Source organism: Pempheris klunzingeri, chromosome 22 (assembly GCF_042242105.1).
Source record: "Pempheris klunzingeri isolate RE-2024b chromosome 22, fPemKlu1.hap1, whole genome shotgun sequence".
In the NCBI taxonomy this organism is placed as follows: domain Eukaryota; kingdom Metazoa; phylum Chordata; class Actinopteri; order Acropomatiformes; family Pempheridae; genus Pempheris; species Pempheris klunzingeri.
This window is the reverse complement of record NC_092033.1, coordinates 7,127,883-7,143,041: the sequence shown is the minus strand read 5'-3', so window position 1 is coordinate 7,143,041 and position 15,159 is coordinate 7,127,883. Positions and strand designations below refer to the sequence as shown.

General features: G+C 39.8%; 1 protein-coding gene across 1 annotated transcript in view; it reads right to left on the bottom strand.

Annotated features, from left to right (window-relative positions):
- The window catches only part of grm8a (glutamate receptor, metabotropic 8a), a 207,718-nt gene that overhangs the window by 24,820 nt on the left and 167,739 nt on the right, over positions 1-15,159 (bottom strand). Inside the window, exon 7 of the mRNA XM_070853529.1 lies at positions 2,517-2,656. Coding sequence (XP_070709630.1) covers positions 2,517-2,656 — 140 coding nt within the window. The remainder of the gene's footprint in view (positions 1-2,516; positions 2,657-15,159) is intronic.

Sequence of the window (15,159 nt, the reverse complement as noted above, 5' to 3'; positions counted from 1 at the left end):
AGGAGAGGAGAGGAGAGGAGAGGAGAGGAGAGGAGAGGAGAGGAGAGGAGAGGAGAGGAGAGGAGAGGAGAGGAGAGGAGAGAGACAAACACATGAGATTTAAACCATCTGGAAAATGTAGATTTTGTTGTGCAACACAACACACCTGAACTTGTGTGTTCATGTGGCAAAGCAAAACCTCCCACCCTCATGTGGGATATTATGCGACACCGAGATTGGCAGCCATCTGCTGAAGCTGACATTACATTGTGTTAGCGGTCCTTTAACACACTGTTTTCTCTGTACCTGCAGAAAGTGTGTCTTCAGGGCAACTTGGAGAGCAATTAGCACAAGCAGATCCTCTGATCGTTTTCCTGAGCGCTGCTGGGCACAAAACTAACACCAGCTAGTCTGGAAGCCAGCAATCAGACCATAATCAGATCTGGCACAAATAGGCCATCTGTATTTCCTTCTGTGTGTGTGTGTGTGTGTGTGTGTGTGTGTATGTGCATATGCTGCTCCATGTGTGCATTTTGTTTGTTTGTGCTTGTGTCATGCTGGCATTATGGCGAATCCCTGAGTTTTCCGTATGTCTGGTATGTGTGAGTTTGTATGTGTGTGTTTTCATGTCTCACTATGTGTTGCGCCCGTTTGTAACTTTGTCATTATACCGAGTCCCTGAGGTTGATCCGTTGCCGAGGGTGCCCAGCAGAACGGCATTACTGTTTTAAACAGGCACATAATGTACCAGTCCAGCAAAAACTTGTTAGGAGGAAAAATCCATCAGGGAAGGAGAAAATAGACTTAATTTGATCATTGACACACATATAGAAACTCACACCCTTGCAGCATTTTAACACCAATATTGGGTTAGTGGCTGTTCACAACTTAGTGCTGCAAATATATCTGCCAGTAGAAATACTCTAATGATGAAAAAGTGTGTGTGGGTGCACGTGTGTGTGTGTGTGTGTGTGTTTGTGTGTGTGCAGAAGAGTATATACTGGCACTGCTTAAAAATTTTAAAACAGTTTTACTTCGGTTTTGTTTTTTTTCCTGTTTATTCAGTATTTTGACTCATTGTTTATTCCTACCCTTAACAGTTCTTGCAGAATTTTTACACACTGACACGCACCTTATTTTGTAGCAATAACCATGAAATATGCACAACCCAAAACAATAGAGGCCAGGTCATGAACCACTCTCAATAATAACTGTAATGGAATTCAGTTTTAACTACTGTATAAACACCAAATTAGCTGTGTAAATGTGTCCACGCACCATATGTCCAACTCGCTTGCCTTGTACCTTGCCTGTTACACAGACCTGTCCTCTCTTTAACGTAGACTAAGATGCATTCAAACAGTTTGTTGATCATGAAAACATTCACCTGCTGCCACCATTAAAATCTGCCACTGTGCCGTCAGACCCAACAGAATTAGTAAACAAATCAAATACATCTGTTAATCCGTCAACTGTCAAAGTGCCCAATCATGTGTGCCTTAACTATGTGTTGTCTCTCTCTCTCTCTCTCTCTCTCTCTCTCTCTCTGTCAGCCAGGTCGTCCATCAGGCAGAAAGCGCTTCATGTCTATTAGTCTTCTCATCTGTCATCTGGCCTTTCTAATGAAGTCCTGGGTGGATATATATCACCAAACACTCCAGTGTGCTCAAGGAGTTTGTGTGCATGTGTGTGAGTCAGTGAGTGCGAAACTGAGACAAAGACAACAGAGGCAATACAGTTTGCTTGTGCATTAAATTATGTGTCTTTGTTTGAATGTATGTGATTCCCAAGTGTATAGTCTACTTCTTTGCAGCAGTTTCGGTGCCAGTGTTTACAGGTTAAATATATTTGTGTGAGTGACCTTGTGTGGGTGTGTGTCAGTGTCAGCGTGTCCCTGAACAACACGCTGCGTTCTGAAAAGAAGATGATCCACTCTTTCTTGTAAATATGCTCAAGACTGGCAAACTTTTGCGTCTCAATGAAAACAATAACTCAAACAAATCCAGCCTATTAGCAGGGCATTTTGAATTAATGGCAGCTGAATTAATGGCAGCTGCTCACAACCTTCAGTCTATAATGCCTCCGAAGCTTTGATAAACAACTCCAATCACAATACATTTTGGGTTATTGTAAAGACACTTTTTCTTTATTACACAGAAGTTCCATATGCAGTGAGCTGGAAACATAAGACATAATGTTTGTTTCGCTGTTTTTGTTGTTTTGAATTAAATTTTTGACATTTTCTGAGAGTTGCGTGAGGAGGAAATGAATAGAATTTAAAAAAATGTAGAGCTAATATTACCTCATGATCTCACGCACGAGAACCTAAGAAATCAAAGAACCTTCAGTTAGATATGGATTTGCCCACATTTTCCCTCTTTTACTTTTATTGTTGCTCGTTCTCTTGTTGTTCATTTTGGCTTCCATGTGTGCAATAGGTAATTATATTAGAATGCTCTGTCTGTGTGTGTGTATGAAAAAACAACAGCAATTCCTATGGGAGCGTTGTGTGTGCGTCTGTGCGTGTAAAATCTCACTTTGAGGTGTAGCTTATTGGTCCAGGAGCCAATGACTCTGTACTCAGTAGTAGACCTGTTGGTGATCTGGTACTGGAAGATGTCGTATCTTCCTGGAGCGTCTCCATTTTCATTGAAAACCACTGGCGTACTGGCACTTCCTGGAACAAACACAGCAGATGTTGGAGAGAGAGCGTCAGTTGTTTTATGTGATAATATTGCACATTGATTTGTGCTCCAATGGCTCCATTGTTTATTGATCAACACAGGAATAATTGAACTCCTGAAAAGTAAAAAGGATAAAAGCTGAATGATATTTGGTGGGCAAATCTGATGTGACATGGGAGAATGTGTTCTCTTGTGGCTGCAGAATAAAAGAACACAGTAATAGTTGGAATGATGATTATCACTTCTTGCTACGTAATTGTGGTAACAAAAGAGGTTACAGGGGTGAATTTTAATGGTTAGATGGTTTTTGACAGACAAAGGTATAACTAAGCAGCAATGTCGCATGCTTTAGGGAAAGAAATACAGTAGAATTTAACAAAATATAACAACGCTGGGCAACAACTATTGGCCATTTATGATTTGCCTGAATGTTTACGTATATGAGCTAAAAGCGATTGTACAATGCTTGGAAGAAATATCACTTAATATTTAAATGGGAAACAACACATTATGCTGTTTTAGAAAGGCCTAAATACAAAAATTACATACATGAGGTTCATGTAAAATTAATGAAGTAATATTTCCTCAGGCAGTCTGTTAAAGAGCCGTGATAGCGAAGTCACGGCCACCTTTAGTCTTTAATATAGACTGCATGTACGTGTGTGTGTGTGTGTGTGTGTGAGAGAGAGAGTCCTGTGATTGAATATGCACACGCATGGATACGTTTATGCGTCATCTGAGGAAGGTTTAGTTTTCCCACCACCAATAAGGCTTAACACAAACCTTTTATCCTTCTCCCTCTCTGTCTTTGTCGCCTTCCGTTTTTTTATGTAGCTGTACAATCTAATCAAGTTGCTGCATCTGGCATAGCATAAAAGAAATCCAATTACAGTGTGCATGTGGAGAAAGCATTGCATTATGGAAATTCCACCTGTGTACTATAAGTCATTGATACGGTGGGATGATGCTGAGGATATATAAAAACAGTTACCTGTCTGAGGTAAAGCAAGAGAGAAACAGTATGAAGATAAAGACTGGAGATTGACTAAGAGAATGAGAACAGATAGACAAAAGGAAAGTGTCAGACTGACGGAGGAAAAGAGAAAGCAGTTTAGAAACAGAAAATATCAAAATATTAAAAAATATCAACAGCAATAGATTTAAAGAAAAAGCAAAAGTGTGTGAGATAAAAACAGAAACTGAACTAAAAGGGAGACAAAAGGAGGGGAAAGACAGTTTAAGAGTAGAGAAAAGACTACACAATAGGACAGAAAGAAAACTAATCGCTCAGACAGAGAGGAGAAAAGAAAGAAAGAACAGGAGAAGTAAAGGCTCTCACACTGATCGTTAGTCATGAGACAGATACATATATTGGGTAAAAGAGAGAGAATAAGTAAGAATGAGTATGAGTCCTATTGCGAGCAGGAAAGATTAATGGAGAAAGACTAAATCAATAGAGAGACAAAAGTAGAGGTCTCAATCTCTCATTGCTTAATGAAGTTATGAATGAGGTCCATTTCTGTGAGAATTGGTACACATCCAATTGTACCTTTTATCCTTCCCACTTAAATTGTCCTACTCTTAAACACACACTTTGTCCAGTGTAGTCTTTTCCCTCACTGTAACGCGAACCTTGCCTGTAATTACTAAAAACCCAACGGAGAGTTTTCACAGACTTGTTTATGACACAAATCGCATTAATTTGAATATAGTGTACAATGTGAATATGTTTGGTGTGTGGTTTATGTGCCAGCTAGGTAACACGCTTTACTCTAATACTTAATTAGTGTTTTTTTCTGTGTAGTAGGCACACATTATGATGGTATCAATGTGTTCAACCCAATGACTGCTACAAATACAAAACACCCTAACAACCATGCAATTCTCTCTAGCAACCGCATTCACCAAAATAATTCATCTACTTGAGAAAACACCTGGAAATTACTTCTGAATTGCTCAGATTCACCATAGCATCCTTCCCAAACACAATATAAACATGCTAGCAAAAACCTAGCAACCATCAAAACACCATAGCAACCATGTAGCAACACGTTCGCCATCCCTTCCCTCGGCCTCCATTCCTCTTCCTGTCTCTCCTTCTTGTCTTCCAGGTCCTTTTTTAAAATCTTTTTCTCCCTTTCCCTCATTTTGTGCAAAATGAGCACACATGAAACACAAATGGGTTTTTCTTTTTCCCTCATCCCAGCTAGAAAGAACTAGCCACAGGAAATATTCATGCGCATCAGACTGAAAACTACAGCCACCAAAGCCACCTTCCTTTCTCATCTTCTCCTCCACTTTCATTCACTGCTGAGTCCATTTTCTTTTGGGCCTTCGGCCTACTTTTTGTTTTATTATCATCTCTTTCTCCATCTCTTGCCTTTGTTCCCACCTGCTTCTGTCCTTCCTCTTGCCGTCCCTCCATCTACCAACTCTTATTTTTTATTTGCTCCCACAATTTGGTCCTTGCTTGTTTTCCTCTTTCATCTGTTTACTTACTAAAACCCTTAACTGACTTCTCTACTTGCCTTGTCACATCAGTCCATCTCAATCTGCTTTGGTCACTTTTCTCCCCTAATTTCCCTCCATTCCTCCCTCCCTTTCCGTCTTTGCACTTTAATCAGAACGAAAAAATAAGGTGATCGACGAGGCCCATAAAGACACACACAATTGAGTAATTTTCCAAATTCATCAGATTGTACAATGTAGGGCTCACCAACAAGGATCTGCCTGGTTGGCTGGTTTATTTAGCTACTTGATTGGCCAGTCATTAGGTGACACCACTGAATTAAAAATAATGGTTTATTTCCTTGTCCAGTGATGAGCATGTCATATTTTCCGCACGACTCTCCTATTGGGTACCTTTCTTCTAATTTTTCCTTCACATCAATCATAGTGCAAGTTGCATGTGCAGCAACTAAAACAGTTGCTTGGAGCAGAGAAATGGTGGCTGTTACTTAAAATTATGCAGAGCAAAAGCAGACTGTTTGCTCTGAAAGCAGTGGTTACCTTGAGTGGAAAATGGTTATTCAATCTAGTGTTTGTACTATTTGCTGGTAATTTCTGAGTAAGGTGGATAAAGGCAGCACACTTTAATAAGCAGCAGCAATTACTGAAAACACACCTAAAATGGACATGACAGGAGCTGGCAGCTTAGCCGAAACAGGTAGCTGAAAACCTCTCATCAGTTCTGATTAATGTTTTGGTTTAAGACACACACGGACAGGCTTACCGGCCTAATGAATTTCAATTTGGGTTTTGTTTTGTTTATTCAACACGACTTCTAGAGAGAGGCTCATGTTGGTGACATGCAACAGGGGTATGTGGAGTTTTACAGAGATATTAAAAATGCATCTCAAATTAACTAAAATAAAATAATTATATACTCTTTTATTGTTTCACTGGAAGAACATTGCATCGGTATTTAATTAATTGGTCTACCTGGTGAGTAAAACTGATTGTGTTAATGTTTGTAATGTAAAATTGTCACCATTATACCTCAAAATTACAAAGTTAAGTATAAAATTAATTCTTGTGATGTGATTTCTTCTTCACCTCATCTGCATTCACTTGCATAACCTTCAGCAACCTGAAATGCTCCTAAATGACATAAAAAGTGCTGGAAAAGCCAGGGGCAGGTGGCTAACACAATGCACTGTTTCACGTGCTCTGATTTAAGGAAATAATGACATTTCACAGTTTGAGTTTATTTGAGGGAGGTTTGGTGCTCAGATTTGGCTACTTCAGTGTGAAAATGGCTAATACGGCTAGTTGACAGTGAGTGTGCATCTGTGTGTGTGTCAGTGCAAGCAAACTCCCAAGGTGTTTGTGACTGCAACAGCAAGGCACCAGAGCGACACAGGCATAAGTTCTGCTGATGTGTCCTCGAGCAACATACTGTTTCCCTGCCTGCCAGAGGCACTGCTCTGTAGCTTCCCTGCTTCCTGAGTTAGAGGCTTTCCCTCTGGGGATCAACAATAGAAGAAACCTACATCTCTCACAACTTTTCTCTAGAATTGCAAGGGAATCTCACAGGTCATGGCCTGTTGCTTCATTTATGTAATAGGATATATACTCAAGGAATGAAAGATTTCATGCAGCGTAGCCAGTGTGAATTTAAATTTAGCTTAAATGGACTTGTAGACAGATGAAATTATGCAAGGAGAATAAGAATGAAATAAGGGTGTAATAGTAACATTTGCACAGGAAAGTAGATGAAAAATTGATTTACTTTGGTATGTTCAAATATATTCATTGTCAGTTGCACCCATCTGAATCATACTAACCCAAGAGGGTGATGAAGAGAAGAAAATAAAAAAAAAGAGTAAGTAATATTGGAATAAAAGGGAGCAAGACAGCAGAAACGCCTCAACTCTTAGCCAACTGCCACCGAGTGAAGAAGAATAGGAAAAAAAAAGATGGAGGAAAATGAGTGACAGAGGAAGATAGAAGTAAAACAGAGAGTAAGCAAGTCTGCGGGGAGGCATCAAACCCCGACTATCTGACAGATAGACATAGAGACACATGGATCGACTTAAAAGCTAAAGAAGAGAGGGAAAATGAGGGTGAAGAAGGGAGGATATGTGCAGATATCACAAAGCAAGAAAAGGCTCCGAACTTTCTTGGTTTGACAGGAAAAGGAAAAAAGCAAGATTGAAGGAAAAAGTAAAGATGGAAAGCAAAAAAAGGGAACTGAATATATGAGAATATAAATTAGCATAGGCTTAAAACCTCTCCGGCTGACAGAGACAGAAACAGGCAGATGGAAGGAGAGGGACCGAAGGAGAGTGTGTAGAGTGTATTTGAACAGCCTTAGACCTCTCCTTGTTTCTAGAGCTATGGAGATAGTGAGACAAAAGAGAAGAAAAAAAAGAGAGGGATGAATAGAGAGAAAAAGATGTGAGTTACAAAAAGGAAGAAGAAGTAGGGCTGTTAAAAAGCCCTCAGCCATGCCTTGTTCACTTTGAAAACACTATGGGTGAATACCAAGTCTTCATATCAGAGACTAAGTGTTTATGACAGTGAGATGCAAAAGCTACACTGCAGCATGCATTAATAAAACATGGGTCCTTGTGTGTGTTACTGGTGTAACAGACTGTAGTTGGTCTGTGATCCATATGGATCCTCCCCCACAGTTCAGCATGCATGTGAAATGTGGATTACGGTAACTGCAACGTTTAACCATCATAGCCTGACACACACTTTTTAAAGCAATACATCCCTAAATGTAACTGCAGAGTTGCAGGGAAAAGATACAGACAAGACAGATGCAGGCAGTGATTTACTCTGAAGCACCATTGGTTGGTTTGGTTTGATTATTCAAATAAAAATTAGTCGTGAGTTCACGTGAACTGTTGGTTCATTGAATCCCAACAAATCAATCCAGGATGCATGCATTGCAAAAAATAGAAGAAAGAAAGAGTAAATGGGCAAAAGGACCTGGCTTTAAGTGTTTTTTAAGTTATTTAAGTTATACATGGAAAGCAAAGTTAAATTTGCCTCCCTTTTTTTTCACTGATCTGAAAAAAAATCCGATTTGTGATTCAATATCGTGATACAATCCGAACTGGGAATTCTGGTGATCCGTTGGACCCCTCATGTGTGTCTATGTCTGAGACTATGTACTGTGTTTTTGCCAAAAGGCTCCCATCTGTGTGCAGTGCATCAACAGGAGAGTTGGACTCATTTCACAAATACATTATCATTTTCACAGTAATCTTCAGTAGAGGAGGTAACGGATTAAGAAGGCAGTTCACTCGAGTCCTCATTGCTTATTTCTGTACTCCATTCTCCTCCTTTCTGAACTTTGCATCAGATAGACTGACTTCTTTGCAGTCTGTTTGTTTCGAGCCAGTTTTCACTGCCTGCTGTAAAACAATCCTTACGGCCAACCGCTCCCTCTCTCCACAGCAGCTGTTTCTCCTTCCTCTCCTCTCCTGTTCAAAGCATCTTTTGCCTCTCCATCCCCTCCTCTCTCTCTTTCCCCCTAGCCTTGCTTCATCCCACCGCTCTCTATCTCGAAAAACTACCCATTTTCTCTCTCCCTACCTTCTGTGCATTTCCAAAGTACTCTGACTTTCCCTCCTTTTCCCGTCTATTCATCCCTTCCTCTAAAATCATCCTTTCTCCTCACTGCCTGTTTTATCACTATGTTTTGTCTGAGCAGGAAAAAAGGCAGGCAAGGAGATAGTTTGTCTGAGGGAAACAGAGCAGATAATAGAACAGGCAAAGGAAACAATGCATGTTTGAAGAGGATCCAGATCTAAATGCTTCTCACTGTGAATAAGAATGAAACACTTAGGATAAATAGTGAAAGTAAGATTAAGATGGAGGGAGAAAGGGCCAGAACAAAGGAAAGAATGTCAACAAAAAGACACTTCACACACAAAGACAAAGACACACCAACTTAGTCCGGCATATATAAAGCAAACAGATGCAGAGCACAAGAAAGAATGGCAATCACCAGTAATTACAGAAAACTCATTTAAGGAGCCTCCATCTGTGTCATGATCAGAGAGGTTAAAGAAAAACACGACAAAAGGGAGAGGGCCAATATTTCGCTGATCAAAAGAGACAAAACAGCCCGAACGGGATAAAGCAATACAATTTGGAGAGAATGAAAGCAAGGGAGAGGAGAAATAAACAAAACGAGAAACAAGGAGTTACATTGCCAAACCTGGCAGAGGAAAAGAGGAGAAAAAGGGTGAAAGAGGGAGCCTGAATAGTGCTGATAATGATATTTTGCTAGTTTCAGTTTTATGTAGTAGTTTTTCAGTTTATATGGCTGCTTATGTGTATACAAGCATCAGAGAGAAAGTGATCATTTCCCAGCTTTTTTTTCTCTGGGTACTGACTGACCTATGAAACGACAAAGGAACAAATTACATGTCTCACAATACACACACACCAACAAAAGCTATATGTGAGTCCTCCATCCATCCATCCATCCATCCATCCATCCATCCCAACAGCACTGTCATATGTCATGTATCATGTATGTGATGGTACAACACAAGTTTCTGTTTGTGCTTCTGCCTGTGCATTCCTGTCTGTCAGAAGATTAGCAGTGCTTATATTTTTCTGTTTCTACAGTTGACAGACTCATTTTATCTGGATAAATCTGTGTCAACAACACATCCCTAGAAAACGTGATATATTTGATGTCAAAAATCTGCACAAATGTGAGATTTAGTGGTGTCTTAAGGATATGCAATAGCAAATTACTCAACAAACAAAAATGGCGCTAAACAGCACTAGAAGTGGTTCTGTGGTTTGTAATCATAGGTGGACCACTTTAGGTGCTATAACGCACCTTTGTCAAATGAAAACAATCAACCCCAACTAAACTAAACTAAGCTGAAGAACCAGTAGAGAGCCTCTAAAGAATCATACTGGAGCTTTGTATGCAGTGGTGTTATATAGCATCTCAACCAGACCAAAGGACTGCTTAAGAGCTGCTGAACAATCACAATTTTTCTGTGTGTAGTATTCCTGTCTCAAACTCAATTCAAATCTAATTCTAGGTTATTTTTTGTGTCTGTGGATACTAGTCTGCCTGTCTACTGTATTCATTTTACTTTGCTTTTATATCTGCCTATTCCTATTCCTATTCTTTTTTTATCTAAAATTATATTCAGTGAATGATCCCCTTGCAGAAATTAGCCCAGTGCGGCGGCAAAAGGTACACTGAGAAATTAATGAGAAGAAGCCAAGAGTAATAGAAAGCACTATTATGGAGGAAAACAGGCGATATAGACACTCAAAAAATGAGCCTGTCAGTCTGCATGTCAGCACACTGACAGTATATGTTCTGACTTTCTACCATTATAACGCTGTCTGTCACTCTCTCACCACACGGAAATGATATATAAGTACACAGCTTCAGCTTGCAGTGGATATCAATTGCTTTGGGTGGGTTGTTCACTGTAAGACAGCGCTAACAGGGTAGGCAAGGTGATACCACCTGTGCAAGGTTGGACTATGCCAATAATCTCCTACTTACTACCTGCTGCTCACTTACAAGCAGCAGGTACTAAGTAGAAGATTATGTGCAAGTCGTTGGAGTTATGTTTGTGTCTGTGAAACACAGTGGCAAGTATGAACACACAAAAGACCTGCATGAAATACTGTATTACTAAAATATCCACATTGTGATGTATGGGAGTTCATATTATCTGATAATTGGGTTACTGTACTATTGAGGAATAGTTTGACATTCAGAGGAAGAACCATTTGCTTTTTCTCCAAAAGCTAGTGTGAAGCTACAGCTGGACATGTTTAGCTTAGCTTAGCAAAATTAGAATATGACACACATACAAGATATAATGTGCAAATTAATGACGTTTAGAAGTGCTTATATGCACAAAGAGAGAGATCTGACAGCAACATAAAGTTGGGTGTTTAGCGAGGCTGGCAAGTGAAAGGAGAGCAGCCATTATTGTGCTATTTATCACATGACAACTGCATCAATTTGATATTGTCATTCAAATGAACTTGCAGCATGAGACAAGAATTTTCCAAAATTGACCACCTAGGTTGTTGAAAAGATCAAAAATCAAAAAGTGAGGTTTCAAAATGTAACTGCAACCAGGACATTCTCTCTCTCACCATCATCTTCTTCTTTGCTAGGTTGCCCTGACCCAGGAAAGTTCAGCATCTTTGCGTTCCTGTGCCTCCTGTGTATCACCATCAATCTAGTCTATTTGGCTGTCTCCTCTCCGTTCTTTCTCTCAAGATGGATATGTTAACTTAAAGTTTTTAGAGTCTTGCTCACGGTCCCTTCTCTCTCTTTCTAATGTCATACTCTATATAATATAAAAATCTTCGACACATTGTTTTGTCACAGTTTCTTGCTTCTCAAGGTTATCATGACCTGGTAAAGTTTGATATATCCCAGTCCGCACATCTTCTCTGCCTCTCCATATCTATGCTTTCTTTTAAATTTCATTTTACTCAGCTAGTCCTTGTGTGTTGCACGGCTCCATTTTTATTCTTTCTAAGGCCTGGGTTTCGTTGCGAAATGGAAAAACTGTAGATGAGTCTTCTCATCTGTCTCCTACTGTCCAACGCTGTTACCGCAAAACATCTCCCTTTTGTCTTTTGCATTTGTTTTGTCTCTCCTGTCTTTCTTTTGCTTTTTGCTAGCCAGCTGTCCATCTGCACCTCGCCCTCATCTCTTCTCCATATGTTCTTCCCTCCATTTCCCTCCAAGGAAGGTACACTCTCCACTCTCATAACCTCACTGACTCCTTCGCTCCCTCTTTCTCTCTCCAAGACCATTAAGGCCTGGTCAAGTTCATCATCTTCAAGCGAGTTATTCCTCGAGTGCTGTCCTCCTCTCTCTGAGGTCATTATGAGCGAGTGAGTTTCATCATCCCCCAGCTGGTTAGTCCTCCAATTCCTTCATCCCTCACTCATCGCCCCAATCCCTCCCTCTTTCTTTCTCTCCCCATGCCAGGTATAGAGTTCATCATCTCAAAGTCAAGCCGCTTTAATTAGTGCAAGTCGGTTCCCATGGCGATCTCCATCTTGTCTCCCGGCAGGAGATATATAACCTGGCAGTGGTTAAGATCACAATGAGAGTTTTCGTGCATGACAAACACACATGTTTACGCACTTGTGCTAAGGACAAAAGTAGGCTGCTGTCATTTGTTGGAGAGCAGAGTAAATAAAGCTGGAAACTCGCACTATACGTAAAACTTCTTTTCCACAAAGCGTCCTTGAATGCAATTGCTTGAGAGGAGGAAAGTTTGAAAATATGTCACCTTAAATTCTTGAGGAAACACAACTGCAGTAAGTTGCAATGCCATCAATTAACAATACACTGAAGAACGGCAAGCAAATACAGAAAGAAGAAGGCGTTGATTGTTAGATCTGTTTGGTCGATACACTCAACACTAGAAATTCATATTTCACAAAGCGAGACAATGAAGTCTCGATAGAGGAGGTTGAATAACTTGTTTTTTAAAATTCCAGTAAAAAATGTGGCTAATTCTTCGCGCCTAAAAAAGATAACCAGAGAAAGAAATAGAAAAAGGCTTAAGAAAACCGTGCAAACCGTAGCCTTAAGTTAATGAGTCAGTGCCTACTGTCTGACAGAAAGCTGAGATGAGAGAGACGGCTGGTGAAAGGGAGACAATAGAGAGAACAAGACAGAAAATGGAGGAGACAAGTGAAGGACAGAGACATGACAGGAAAAGAAAGGAAGAGAAAAGGATAGTGCAGCAACAAGAGAGAAATGGAGTGAAACAACATTAGCAAGGGCTCACTTTGAAAAGCCACTTTGGGTAGAACTTACAACCAACAAAGCCAGGAGAATGTGAATAGACTAAATTAATCTGTGTAGGCGATCGCGACGTGTGTGTGTTGGTTCAGTATCTGAATCTGTTATATTGCACCGACCCAGACTGATTTACCATTCCAGACAACAAGCAAACAAAAAGTACATTCCAGCAAATAAGCTCTAGTTGGAATCAACAACACAAACCCACACATTGATGATTTTTTTTCATTTAGTGTGTGTATCATGGTTACTTTTTCACTTACTTTGTACTTCACTTCAAGGGTTTCACTTTATTTTCAGTTTAGTTCCATTTTAGTTTCCTGAGCTCTTGGCAGTATCTAATTTGTTTCTTTCTTTCTGGACTTTTTGCAAGTTGTTTGTTTTTTAAAAAACTATTTTAGATTAGTCTTAGCTAAGTTTATAAAATAGGCACTATGAAACGTGCTGAGCATTTTGAATTTTGGATCAAGGTTGCCCCAGTACTTTTTGAAGGTGGGTGTTAATCATGCAGACATCCCTGATCGTATCACATCTTTTCATGTCCTTTGATTGCTGATCGCTCTGCCCACTGCAGCATGACGTTACAGTCCACTGACTAAAGCTCTTCCTCTTTCTGTCTTTGGTGGCAATCCTACATAGACAGGGACAGTTCTGTTCAGGACTTGAACAGGCAATGTCTGAAGATTATGATACTCATGATAATACACACATTTCACACAAGTGAAATAAAGCCATTCTAAGATCTGGAAAAAGCTCAAAGTAGACCTTCAGTAAAGATTATTTTGTCAACAAGTGAAATTGTTTTTTGAATATCCTTTTCGTTTTAGTTTTGGATTCCATTACTCATAATGGACTTGTGTGTGTATAAGTCTCTGCATACTTGATGTGCATGAATGTGCGTGTTTGCCCGGATGAGCCAATAAACTCACCGACAAACAAAAGCTGGACAGCATGGTGTGTCATTGCTGCTCCAGGGTTTGTTCCCTTATTGTTTGTCTTCCTTGCTCTGCAATGCACCAGCCTCTGTTTGTGTGTCTCTCTCAGCCTTTCTGGGGTAAACCAAGTAGGGATTCAAATGAATTTAAGGTAAGATATTTCGAATAACTGGAATATGGCAAATAAATATAAATTTTCAATTATTTATTGCACATATTTTCGGTGCAATTTTCAATCTGTAGGAGACAAAACGTGCTGTATTTATCCAAAACAAACACTGTATGCATAATTGAATGCTGAATGATACCTCTGAAGGGCAGATGTATCTATGGCGGGTTGACTTGCTGCTCTAATCAGGATACCCTAAATGTGAAGGATCCCATTTTCATGATTAATCAAATTTTCTGAACTTATCCTCAGTATCCTCAGACAATAAGCTACATCAATTAATATCAACCATATTACATGAAGAGGAAGAAGTCCTGGCGATATCATCTTGGTGGAGGAGATATCCACCTCAAAATCTAAGTGTCGAACACCTCCTTATTACCTCTTCGTCTCTTTCTTTGTCTGCTCAGCTTGCTCTCCTACAACTCTCTTCCCTTTTCTGTTGCTCTTGCCTGTTAGGCTTCACTTTGTAAGTGAAGTTGTCCTGGTACGTGTCCAACAGGAGAACAATGACTGCCCTAACAGCTTGAAATTATCCCCCTCCCTCTCACTCTGTCGTGTTCTCTTATGTAGCTGCTTGAAAGGTGAATTGGTATGGATCCAGAAAGACCAGAGAGAAAGAGAATCCATGCTCCAGCAACTTTAACTTACTCTCTGTCTTCATGTACCACACACACACACACACACACACACACACACACACAGAGCTGCCTCTATCTTTGCCCCTTTTCTTCTTTAGTGTTTCAATGTCATGTCGACCCTTAACAAATCGCTAATAAAACTACTTTTAATTGGACTGCACAAATACACCCAGGCATTTACACATAAACACACAGGAAGTAGTCTGCTTAAAAGCTTTAAATCTTGCAAGCTTCTGTCGATGTAAACAATCCAGGTAAAAGTTATAATGAAAAGCAGCCATCCAACATTACTCTTCTTCTGCTCTTTAAACAAATACAGCAAAGAGGCATTTTAAACATATAAGGACAAAGAAATGTAGGACCTTCTGAGAATGTACAAGCTGTTACAGCCTAAATTTGTCAAATCACCTGGGTTTCTCTTTACAATTTGCTGTAAACCATCATGTCAAAGCAGCAAAAATTGCTCTTT